At 41.2% G+C, this 12,937-nt stretch overlaps 1 protein-coding gene across 1 annotated transcript in view; it reads left to right on the top strand.

Moving 5' to 3' along the window:
* The window catches only part of ADCY8 (adenylate cyclase 8), a gene marked incomplete at its 3' end in the record, with an annotated part of 134,064 nt that extends 121,984 nt beyond the window's left edge, over window positions 1–12,080 (top strand). Inside the window, exons 16-18 of the mRNA XM_082479842.1 lie at window positions 5,708–5,800; window positions 9,939–10,053; window positions 11,593–12,080. Coding sequence (XP_082335968.1) covers window positions 5,708–5,800; window positions 9,939–10,053; window positions 11,593–12,080 — 696 coding nt within the window. The remainder of the gene's footprint in view (window positions 1–5,707; window positions 5,801–9,938; window positions 10,054–11,592) is intronic.
* Window positions 12,081–12,937: the final 857 nt, after the last annotated feature.

The following is a 12,937-nucleotide window of genomic DNA, read 5'->3' as shown; positions in this document are numbered from 1 at the left end:
ATCTGGCCCATCCCTATACTTAGCAGGGAGATTGAATCTGTGTGCCAGGCTGGAATGGTGCGGATGGAAAAGGGGAGGGGAAAGGGGGAAGTGGGGGTGATATTATAGGCCTGTGACTCTGTTTTTTGAGAATTTATTTAAAGAGACAGTGGAAAAAAGACCTCCTTTTCAGAATTCTGCTGAGCAAGACAAAATTAGCATTAAACTGGACAGCAGGGGAGAGGGCACATGGATAGCAAGAAATTGTTGAGAAACAGTAAAAAATCCTACCCAAGAAACTCATATTCTCTTAATCTCTGTTTGTCCCAATGATTTTATTAATTCATTTCTCTATTGTGGTAGATTATCAACTGGAGAAACAATAAGTGTCTTGTCGTATTAAAATTAAGACACAGTTCAAGAAAACAGAATTTTTTCCCTCAAAAGGAGCTGGATCTGGATCTTGCGTCCCACATGAGCTATGTAACCATGGAGCAATTGTCTAAAACAGAGAAGGAAAAAACTCCACTTAGGTTGTGGTTTGAAAAAAAGATAACATCTTTTACTACTTTGGCTGTAAACTCAAAAGTGTTATCAGAGTGCAAAAGATTGAGTTTTTTAGACAAGACAAGAAGGCGTACTTGGTCTTCGCATCTGGACCAGGAATCTTCCCTTAGATTAAGCATGCAGAAAAACTTTTTTTCCAGAAACCTAAAGCATTGGCAGAATTCAGACCTCTCCAGGGTTTAGAATACAGGTGAATGAAGATTTGAGAATTAGTGTCTCTGATTTTTTTGAATTTGTTTAGTTCTACCTCAGTCCTACTTTAAACATCTATCCCTCTTTGAGGATCTAGCCTAGAGTTTTTGTTTTGGTTTGGTTGTTTTGCTTTAAGGAGCAAGTATCTCCAAGGGTTTTAAAGGACGGTACTGGAGGAAAAGATGAAAGTGGAAGGCATACAACTGAGAAAAAAGGATCAGGAAAAAAAATATTCTTTTTTTTTCTTTATTCTGTCCTGAGCAGCAAGTACCTAAGGCCTCTCAAAAGTTTTGAAGAATTCGTTTTCAATTTTCTCCTCTGGTGGTAGCTATGTTCATTTCTTAAGTGGAAAGTAAAGGCACAAAAGGATAACTGACTTTCCTACACTCTTTTCAAAACAAAGATACCTGTTCCCATGCCAGAAACTAGAACCTAAATATGAACCCAGATCAGGGTATTAACTGCACCTTCATCCTTCCTCATCCTGGGCATCTGCATGGGGAATGTTCATAGAGCGGTAGCTCATAAAAACTGGATCAAGAGTAAGATTACCAAACTCTGAAAGACAATGAAAATGAGAGTTTATCCATATAATCGGTCAGATACTAAAATTACTAGTGGGAAATACTGTCCTATGAGAAGAACTCTGTAACATATTAAGCTCCTGCACTGATTTCCCTATAGGTATAAATACATGCTTCTTATCTCTGAGACCTTGCACAGCTGTCAGCATGCTTCTTGATTAATAGTTTTGTTTTTCTTTCCAGATCTGATTAAAATTATTATGGCTCAAACTTAATGCAAAGCCTATTGCTATGAATTAATTTAAGATATTTTGTCATGCACGCTCATATAATCTTCATAACAAAATTCCATTGCTGCTGTGGCGATTACCAAAGACAAGGTTTTCATCAAAAGCCCTAACACAGTATTACATTCAGGCCCCTAACACCTGCTCTGTAATTAATAAAGGACCTAATTAGGGACTGTATTATGTCCCAGACATGTTTAGTTGAATAATAGATGTGTTCTTGGTACGGGTAGTAAATGAAATTATGTGATCCCCTGCTGACTGCTAACCTACTCCCATCATGGCCATGCCATTAGTTTATTCTGTCTAAGCAATCTGAAAGGTGATACGCCAGACAGAACAACTGAAGTGAGTAATCCTACCCACGGAAAAGGAACCAGAAGTCATTTCAGGTATGATGTCTCAGGGCCAGTAATGTTTCCATGTAATTATTGACTGGCACTACATGATGTCACTTTTCCTCTTTTTTCATGATGTTTCTGGCCAAGATGGCCCGCCGTCTCAATACAGCCCTGGAAGCAAAACGTAGATGTGCAGCTTATAAGCAGAGCAGACCTGTTAGCCATGGGAAAACTTTGTTCCTCAGTATCACGTGAACAACTCCATAGAGATACCCAAATGTAGAATTCTTAGCACAGGAGCGTAAGACATCGGTACCTGGTGCTATGTGAGATATCCCAGGCGATTTGGACACCCACATGGGATCGTCAGGTCCCATACTGCACTGTCAGAAAACTCATGCTGTTCTGGAGCAAGTCATTGGAGGTTTTTCAGGGAAGCATGTGCTAGATGATACTAGGCATCTATGTTTAGACAACCGAATTGAGTTCCTAATCCCAAATCAGATTCTACACTGTGAATTCCCTCCTGTCCTTACGTAGTGGGGATGCTGTGTCCATAGGGTCAGGAAGATGTTTCTTAATGAAAGCAGAGGTAAAAATACAAATTTACCCAGTCTGAAAAGTGCGATAGGTGCACATGGAGATCTGGGTTCTTTCTTTTTTCTTTTTAGAGGAGTTTCCTTGTTACTGCAAAACAGAAATATTACAATCCAGATCTTTTATTTTGTTTTCCAGGTAATGGATCTGTGTTAGAGAATCAAAGGCAGTTAAAAAAAAAGATGAATGGTGGAACAGAACCTGCCACCAACAACTGCATGTGGTAGGAGCCCACAGGGAAGTCAGGTTGTGACTGGGTCTTTCTTAGGGACGCTGGACCAAAAGTCGATCTTGGGGAGTATGTGATTGAGTCTTCTCAAAGCACAGCCTTTACTCAAGTTTTTTTTTCCCTGATGGTTCACAAATCTGTTCATTTCCAAATTATCCTGGCTTCCTGTCGACTGAGACAGAATGGGAGGTTTCTGGACTGACAAAAGGAGATTTATCTTTTTTTAATGTGACATATAGCATCATTATAGACTACAGTTCTATATCATTTTCTATTTTGTACCCAAGCACACCAGTTACAGTACGTACATCAACAAACAAACAAATCTATTTTTATAATTACCCATTTGTCTTATGACTGTAGTCTTAAGACAGATACAGGGCTAAAGTCCCCTTCTTAGAGATGGTGCACAAAAAAAACATTTCTCCTGAAGATTATGAGGCTTGAAGAATTTTTTTTTTTAATGTAATATTCTTTCTAGCCTTTAAAATCTATCGTTTATGTATCTTAGTGATGCTACAGTTGGGATTTGTGCTTTACTAAGAGCTTTCTAGTTCTTGGGCTCTTATTTCCCCCCATTTTCTTTATCCAGCAGCGATTTACATTGTGTTTATGACAACAGATTTTAATATACTGTGGTGCCACAAATAGAGGTTTTGACAGAACACAGAATCCTGCTTTCAGGCTTTGCTGATTACTTTGGAATTGTGTGCCATGTCCTGGAACATTCTCTTTTGTACTACTTTGTATACGTTTCATTGCATGTGTATATCCCAGGTCTGACTTCCATATAACCTTGGCCGTACATGAATTGCGGCATCAAGCCATTAGTTGTTTTTCAGATACCAACCACATTCTAGTGTTTGAAAATGTTCCCTGGACTACCTTGGCAAATTAGCAAGCCTATTTAAAATGTCGTAACAAATAGCAGCTGATTTTGGACTGAGTTGGAATGTCTTTCCCCAATATCAAGATCTATCATCCTGTCATACTGTGAAGAATTAATTGGTAAATAAACCATTATTTGAAAAAGGAAAGAAGCTATCTAACCAACAGGATAAAGCAGGAAAAAAAAAAAGAGAGATTTGGACACAATAATGATTAAGACGAAAAAAGATAACTGGAGATTAAGTCTTCTAAATTGTCGCACGGCCAATAGGTTCTTTCGTTCTTAAAAAGAGTCATTTTGGATATTTATCATACATTTAAAATTACTGTGCTGTTTGCTGTTGCTTACAGCAACCATCTGGAAATGAAAATATAGGCTGTTTTTAACCAAGACCATGTTCTCCTCTTGCCCACACACCTGGTGCTCTCAGACTGCTCACAAAAGCAGAGCTACAAGAGATCATCTTTTTCTTTAAGAGAGCAGTTGGAAGAGCTGCCCTTGTAGGAGGGAAACATAGATAATGGGCTTCTCTGGTAGTTTGAAATAAAATGAGAAACAGGTCAAGTTTTTGGACTTTCCTGACTTGGAAGGGAGCCATTAACCATATGGCTTTGTATTCCCTGCGCGCAGTGCTGTGCAGCCTCCCATTAGAGACAGATGGTGCGATATCTGTACGCGAACAGCAAAGCTTCCAAGAGCCCGGCGCGCCGACTGACGTACTCTGTGGTTACTTCAATGGCAGGGGATATTTCATGTTATGCCTTTGGAATGTTTCTCCCTTTGAATGAAATAAACCCTTCAGCTTTTAATTGACAGGAAGCTCAAACCCACAAGATGGAAAAAGAATGCACAACAGTGCATAAAAAAAGCGGGAAATGTTTCATTAAATTTTTGCCTGACCACAGCGAGAATTTTTTGTGTTGAAATCCCAACTAAGTTGAGCCTTTAGAGATGAAAGTTTGAAATTCCTTTTCTCTGTGAACTGTTCTTTTTTTTCTTCCAGGACTGCCTAAACATACTGATACCTAAATTTATTAGATACCATACTGCTTATCATGAAGTTCCCCAGGGTATTTTGATATCAACATCAGCAATACACATTTACAAAGCCTGTGATGAGGTGATACACGCCCATATCCCACATAAAGCTCTATTGTCATTGACAGAGTTCACAACCTGAACTCCGCTTAGATCTCTCAAGGATTGTAAGGCTCTGGCTTCTATTTCATGGGAAGTCCAAAGTTAAACTGTGAATATGAACTTGGAATAGGGACCAAATTGTCACTCCCGTTTCACTCAGTGCTTTAGTCACTAGACTAGATTTATTCTTCATCTCACAGATTCTTAATCTGACAAGTTCTTTATAGCTACTTAGCACCTATAGCTACCCCAAATAGATACTGGTGTTTATCACTTCCCATTGGTTCCCTGTATTTTTTGTAGAAGGGGAAAATATATAACAAAAGTGTAGACTGAATGACCCGATGGAAACACCAGTGTTAGGTCTGACAATAAGTAGAGGGAAGCATGGGATACAGGAGGACTTGACTTCTCATAGAAGTTCTTTGGAGGCATCGACCTCCATCTGTTGACGATGCAAGATGATTAAAATAGTTATGTTATGTGGACTGAGTTCCCTTTAACACCGATCTCATCACCTGAATTGTTACTGTAGCAGCACTTAATTTGCAAACTGAGTTCCTCCAAAAGAGATTTAAGAACTCTTAAAAGCGATTAAGTCTTCTTATATTCACACATACATACACGGAGAGTTTGCCTTCACTAGTTTTCAGTGATTATACCTCAGGAAGCGGAGGACTCATCTGCATTTAAGTTTGGCTGGAATATGCATGTCTTATATTATCCATTATGTGATTTACCGAACAGCTCTACAGAGCAGAGCAGAATTTAGCTTGAATGCACTCTGTGAGTGGATGATGTTGCAAAAGTCCGAGCTCAGTGTGCCCCAGAACCCAGGATGAACAGTGCGCTGTGACCAACTGGAAGATACCATAAGTGTAATGTTTCATTTCAATATCTGTAGAAGCATTTTGCATTAAGAATTACAGAAATAACAGTGTGGGTTTTTACATATGTATTAGTTACTAGGTGAAGAGAGATTTCAAGATATTGAAAAAATTAAAACGATTGGCAGCACATACATGGCCGTATCAGGATTATCACCTGAAAAACAGGTAAGAGAACAGTTTTCTTTAAGAAGCAAAGTTTTTGGTGTGTCCAACCAGTCATATTAGAGAATATTAGTGTTATCTTTGTGATGTTCATAGAGTTGTGTTTGCTAAAAAGAAAATAGACATTTGGGGCTTCTGGCAGAGAACAGTTGCACTTCTTGACGAATTGAAATGCCATCTTGTGCTCAGTACAAGAACCATATGGATTCTTTCCTCAAACTTAGGTTTATAGGAGAGAAAAAAAATCTCCTTTCAATCTCACCGATGTGAATCTAGAGCAGGTCTATCTATATCTTCGGACATACTGTAAAGTTACCACTGTAACTCAGACTGGAATCTGGCTGACAGCCTCCAATAATCTATGGAGAGGATCTATTAATTGACAGCATACTTATGCATGTGTAAGGCTGCATTTATACATTTTTGTGATGATGTAGCTGTAGCTTGACATCCATTTCGGTGAAGAAATTTTTCCTAATAGTTAAACTAAACCTCCCCTGGAGAAACCTGAGGCCATTCCTCTTGTCCTATCACTTGGTACTTGAGAGAAGAGACTGACCCCCACCTCACTACAACCTCGTTTCAGGGAGTTGTAGAGAGTGATAAAGTCTCCCCTCAGCCTCTTTTTCTCCAGGCTAAACAACCCCAGGTCCCTCAGCTGCTCCTCATAAGACGTGCTCTAGAACCCTCACCAGCTTTGTTTTCCTTCTCTGGACACACTCCAGAACCTCAATGTCTTTCTTGTAGGGAGGGGCCCAAAACTGAACACAGTACTTGAGTTGGGTGCTGAGTACAGGGGGACAATCACTTCCCTAGTTCTGCTGGCCACACTATTCCTGATACAGGCTAGGATGCTGTTGGCCTTCTTGGCCACCTGGGCACACTCCTGGCTCATATTCAGCTGGCTGTCAACCAACACACCCAGGTCCTTTTCTGCTGGGCAGCTTTCGAACCACTCCGCCCCAAGCCTGTAGCACTGCATGGGGTTGTTGTGACCCAAGTGCAGGACCCGGCACTTGGCCTTGTTGAACCTCCTACCATTGGCCTCGGCCCATCGGTCCAGTCTGTCCAGATCCCTCTGCAGAGCCATCCTACCCTCAAGCAGATCAACACGCCCGCCTAGCTTAGTGTCATCTGCAAACTTACTGAGGGTGCACTCGATCCCCTCATCTAGATTGTTGATAAAGATATTAAAGAGAATCAGTGCGAATACTGAGCCCTGAGGAACACCACTTGTGACCGGCTGCCAGTTGGATATAGTTCCATTCACAAGCACTCTTCAGGCCCAGCCCTCCAGCCAGTTTTTTACCCAGCAAAGAATACATCCATCCAAGCCATAAGCAGGCAGTTTCTCCAGGAGAATGCTGTGGGAAATGGTATCAAAACTACTAAAGTCTAGGCAGACAACACCCACAGCCTTTCCCTTATTGACAAAGTGGGTCACCTTACCATAGCAGGAGATCAGGTTAGTCAAGCAGGACCTGCCTTTCATGAACCCATGCTGACTGGGCCTGATCACCTGGTTTGTCCTGTATGTTCCATGTGATGGCACTGAAGACGATCTGCTCCATAACCTTTCCCAGCACCAAGGTCACACTGATAGGCCTGTAGTTCCCCAGATCCTTCTTGCAGAACATATAGATGGGCATCACATTTGCTCACCTCCAGTCAGCTGGGACCTCTCCAGTTATCCAGGACTGCTGATAAATGATGGAAAGCGTCTCGGTGAGCACTTCTGCCAGCTCCCACAATACCCTCAGGTGGATCCCATCTGGCCACATAGACTTGTATATGTCTAAGTAGTGTCGCAGGTCACACACCATTTCCCCTTGGATTATGGGGGCTTCATTCTGTTCCCCGCCCCTGTCCTCCAGCTCAGGGGGCTGGGTACCCAGAGAACAACTGGTCTTACTCTTAAAGACCAGGGCAAAGAAGGCATTAAGTACCTGAGCCTTTTCCTCATACTTGGCCACTATATTTCCCCTCGCATCCAATAGAGGATGGGAGCTCTCCTTTTGTTGCTAATGTATTTATAGAAACGTTTTTTTTACTGTCTTTTACAGCAGTAGCCAGATTAAGTTCTAGTTAGGCTTTGGCCCTTCTAATTTTCTCCCTGCATAACCTCACGACGTCCTTGTAGTCCTCCTGAGTTGCCTGCCCCTTCTTCCAAAGGTCATAAAATCTTTTTTCCCCCCTGAGTTCCAGCCAAAGCTCTCTGTTCAGCCAGGCTGGTCTTCTTCCCCGCCAGCTCATCTTTCAGCACATAGGGATGGTGCCTTTCAGATTTCATTCTTAAAGAATGTCCAGCCTTCCTGGACTCCTTTGCCCTTCAGGACTGCCTCCCAAGGGACTCTGTCAACCAGACTCCTAAACAGGGAGTAGTTTTGCTGATGCCCCTCTGAAGAACATGACAAAGCCAGAAGTCTGCATGTTGCCGTCACTTGCAGAATGCAAACCAAGCTGCGGGAAAAATCAGCCACAGAGGACACTGGCACATTCACAGCCATAAACCTCAGATAAGTCAGATGAGAGAAATCCATTCGTAATTACACCCAAGAATATGCCTGGAAACAGGGTCTCCAAAGGAATAAAATGAGGCTCTAAAATACCATCCAGCGAGAAGTTGGTTGTTGCTGAAATCTGTCTTGCTTGGCAACTTGTGCCTCTCCCCAGGGAAGAGCACCATAAAAAAGAGTGTGCTGCCCCAGATCAACCACAGAGTGGGAATCAGATCTGCCCATATTGATTCCAACTGCCAGAAAAACAGAAGCCGGATTAGCGTAAGCTTTATAAACTAGAAAATTCCCATTGTTTGTTTAGAATACATTATAAAACATGTGGAGTGTAACTAGCTGATCATCTCCCACCTACAGAGTAACAAGTGATGCTGACAGCTAGAAATCCACAAAACTAGATATGCATGAGTTGTTTTTTTTTGTTCCAACTCAAAATGCTTCTGTGCAGAGATGAGCAAAGGAGGGCTGAACATCAGGGAAGTAGCTGGTTTTAGCTCATCTTTTTTCTAGAACTACAATAGCCTAATGGAATTCTTATGTATGTTTTAAGTATATTTATATTCATACCTACATGTCTGTCTATCACCTTGTCAGCATCTAGGAGGTGAGGGCTGCTGACAGAGATTGGCATGCTGTGAACTGAATGAGGCTGAGGACAAGAACTGAGCATGGTGTGAACAGAACAGGGCGATGCCAGGGAGGTGCTTATGTTCAGTATTAAACATTGAGGATGATGAAAGTTGCAAATGTCTAGACTGTTTGGCCCAGGGTGGGGTTTGCAATGAATGCTTCATTCCTATGGGCTGAAAATTTGATGAAAGAATTACCTGGCTTCAGTATAGATGAGATGACATCATACAACTATTGGGACAAAACCACTCCACTGTCTACTCAGAGAAACAATTAAGGAGTTCCCTGTCCTCCTCTGAGAGTCCCTGTCCTATGATCTGCTCTGTTTGTGTTCTGGGAAGACTAAAACCCACTCCTGGTCCCCATCTGCATATCGACTGCCCTGTAGGAACAGAAATGGAGGGGAAGGAGCAGGGATTGACTTGACTGCTTTAAGGAGAGGCGATTAATGAGCTACAGGATAGCTTTTTCTCTCCCACTTAACTGGTCCCAGGTTGCCTAGCTTGCCCTTTTGTTCCTGTCACTATTCCATCCCCGAGAGCACTGGAATTGGTGCTTTTCCTGGGTGACAGTTTCAGCAAAGGAGAATTACATCTTTCACTTCTTTTGCTCTACTTCTTGCCTATGTGGGTCATCCCTGGTTCTCACTAGTTTTTGTCCCTTGCACCTGAGCTATCTCAGTCCTCTTTATAGTTTCTTTCTTAGCCTTAGAAAAAATTCACATGCCTTATTAATTCCCATGATTGTTTCTCAGATTTTTGACAGGCCATTACTTTCTTTGGTACTTCACACTAAATTTCTCTGTATCCAGGTATACAAGTGTTGTAATATAAATGGAAAGCATTACCATCAATAATACCTTACCTCTCTGAATCTAGTATGTGGAGACTGTTCTTACAAATTCCAAATTCAGGCACTTGGCACTTGGTAGGGACGGGGGAAGCTGGGCAAATGCAAAACTTTTCTAACATATTGGTTTATAATTTACTCCTCAGCAATGTGAAGACAAATGGGGGCATTTGTGTGCTCTGGCTGACTTCTCCATAGCTCTGAATGAAAGCATACAGGAGATCAACAAACATTCATTTAACAACTTTGAGCTCCGTATTGGTAAGCATAGTTCAAACATGAGAATTAAAATGGGATTTTGTCTGCAAGGATCCAGTCCCGTAAGTGCACCCCAGGAACACTGCAAGGACATGCACAATTTAAGAGACTGCAAACACTGTATCTTGTCTTGGACAATCCTCTGTTTTCAAATTTACTTCAACCCATGCAAAGTTAGAAATAAAAAACTCTCCATTTGTAGAATATGGGCCCTGATTTTAGGACTGCAGGTGTTCTAAAGCTCAGTGAATTGTGAATTTGTACCATAATTAAGCTACTGTCTTCAGCCAATCTGGCCAAAAGCGCATAGGTATAACACAAAAAGTGAACTGGACAGCCCAGACCTAACCCCAAACTTGATACTGGCTTGCACAGTAAATAATCTTCCTGTCTTAAATTCTTCTTCAGTAAAGGGGTAACTGTAGCTTACCCTAAACCCTGTGTGTAGTACCTTGGTTTTGCACAAAAATTCCAGTTCAGACCTGACCCGCCCCAGTGGCAGCAGCTCTGAATTGCTGTGATGGGGAACCTGTTATCCTGGATGGGATATCCTGGATGGCTAGTAGGATAGGACATGAAAAGATGGCCTGAAGGTATGGCATGCAGCAGGAGTAAATACGATGGCTTCTCACGTTGACTGTATCACTGGCCAAAACCAAAAACCACCTGGAAGAAACATGTCCTTTACAGACAACCCTGCCATAAAAAAGCTGAACTATATTCATCAGTCACAGCATGGAGGGTCACAGCGTGGAGGGTCACAGCATCACTAACTGTGATCTGCACTTCCTAACATTTTTGAACAGAAAACTCTCAGTTCCCAAGATTTCTCAGGGAACATGGATCCTCTCTTAGTAAGTGTGGATCACTCACAAAAATTTCGTAGAGCATGAATGCAACAGTGTTTGGAAATAATTTCCACCACTAATTTAAAAAAAAAGAGTCTTTAGAAAAAATCTAATAAAATAAGAGCCTTATCCCAAAGATGTGCCTTTCACTATCACTAAATGTATTCTTAAATTATTGCTATAGAAAAAAATAATCTCTTCTATATTATTGCTTGTCTTGAATTTATGCAAAAATCTTATAAGATACAGTCGTTCAATAACTTCATAGAATACTTTAATATTTTCACTTCATGGAAAGTAAGAATGTAATTTCTTGATTGTATAGCACTAAGAAGGTTGCCTTCAACAAGTGTAAACTCAGAAAGGTCCTTCCAGAGACAACTTTCCTACTATATATCAGTTTGCAGGAGCTTTGGCAATAGTGCGCAGAATACAAATGATACATAAGAACTGTGGTTTCACTGTGACGGGTGTCCTGTAAAATAACTCTGTGGATATCACTTTTCATGTTTTCTAGCTTTTCTGGCCTTTTTTTTTTCTTACCTTTTTTGTATATACACCTCTTCCTTAAGCTTAGAGATAAGTGTATCTGAACCAGGCTTCTTCTGGTTCTTAAGTGCAAATACAGTTTTCAGCCATTCTTGTCTAACTGGCTATCTCTTCTCAATTTTTTTTTAATTTTCTTTTTTAATAGGGATTAGCCATGGCTCTGTCGTAGCGGGAGTTATCGGTGCTAAGAAACCCCAATATGATATCTGGGGCAAAACGGTTAATTTAGCAAGTCGAATGGACAGCACAGGTGTTAGTGACAGAATACAAGTGCCTGAAGAAACGTATCTGATCCTGAAGGACCGGGGATTTGCCTTCGACTACCGAGGAGAGATTTATGTCAAAGGTATCAGTGAACAGGAAGGAAAAATCAAAACATATTTTCTTCTAGGAAGAGTTCAACCAAATCCTTTAATCTTACAACCAAGAAAACTGACTGGACAGTATTCATTAGCAGCTGTTGTATTAGGACTTGTACAGTCTCTTAACAGGCAAAAACAGAAGCAAATCCTTAATGAGAACAATAACTCTGGAATCATAAAAGGACATTACAACCGGAGGACTTTGCTCACCCCTGGTGGATCCGAGGCAGCAGCCCAGGCAGAGGGAGCTGACAAAACTGAATTGCCATAATCAGCATTTTGTTTGTGTTCTTTTTTTTGTATTTCTTTTATATATAAAAATAAATATACAAATAAAAAGGGTTTAATTTTTTTTAGAAGAAGTGTGATTATTTTCTGGTGTGATATTTCCATGAGATTCAAATTCCTACACTTTAACAAATGGTGCCAACATCTCTTCCGCAAGCTGTGGTTAACCTCTAAATGTCCAGACCTAGTAGATGTAGGCCACCACTCCGCTGTGCCAGCTACCTACAGAAACGGGCAAGAATAAACCTCTGAGTGGAGGGATTTGGAACATAAATTGTGTAGGGAGTTAATGATGGGGAAAGATGGAATACTGCCCACATTTTTTGGGTGAAAGCAAAGGCATAAGGAGATTGAGTAGGTTCTTCACACCTTTAGTTGCCTTCAAGTAGAGTTATACATACCAAAGCTAGTTGCCTGGTCTCCATAACAGCCAGTGAAAAACTAGTCAATCCAGCCAAAAGAATACAGTCCTATCTAGGGATTGGACTACATGATCTCCAAAGGTCCCTTCCAACCCCTACCACTCTGTGATTCTATCTGCCCAGATGTGAAGATCTGGGAGACAGAAGAGATGGATCTTTCTGTAAACCCACAGATTCCATTGAGTCCACTGGCTATGGGCTCTTAAAATATCCTAAGGTGTCATCCTCACAAGCGGATGACTGCACTGTAGACAGATAAATTGCATGTTGGTATCCACCTAACTTCTTGCACTCAAGCCAGGAGGTCAAGGTTGTCCTGTATATAATACGTCATATCTGTCAGTACCATTTGGAGGGTTCAAATGCACTGTGGTATCTTGACCTGCACAAGACACCTATGAGCAGATGATAGAATTAC

This window comes from Vanellus vanellus (genome assembly GCF_965231255.1).
Source record: "Vanellus vanellus genome assembly, chromosome: 2".
Taxonomy (NCBI): Eukaryota; Metazoa; Chordata; class Aves; order Charadriiformes; family Charadriidae; genus Vanellus; species Vanellus vanellus.
This window is presented reverse-complemented; position numbering and strand designations above follow the sequence as displayed.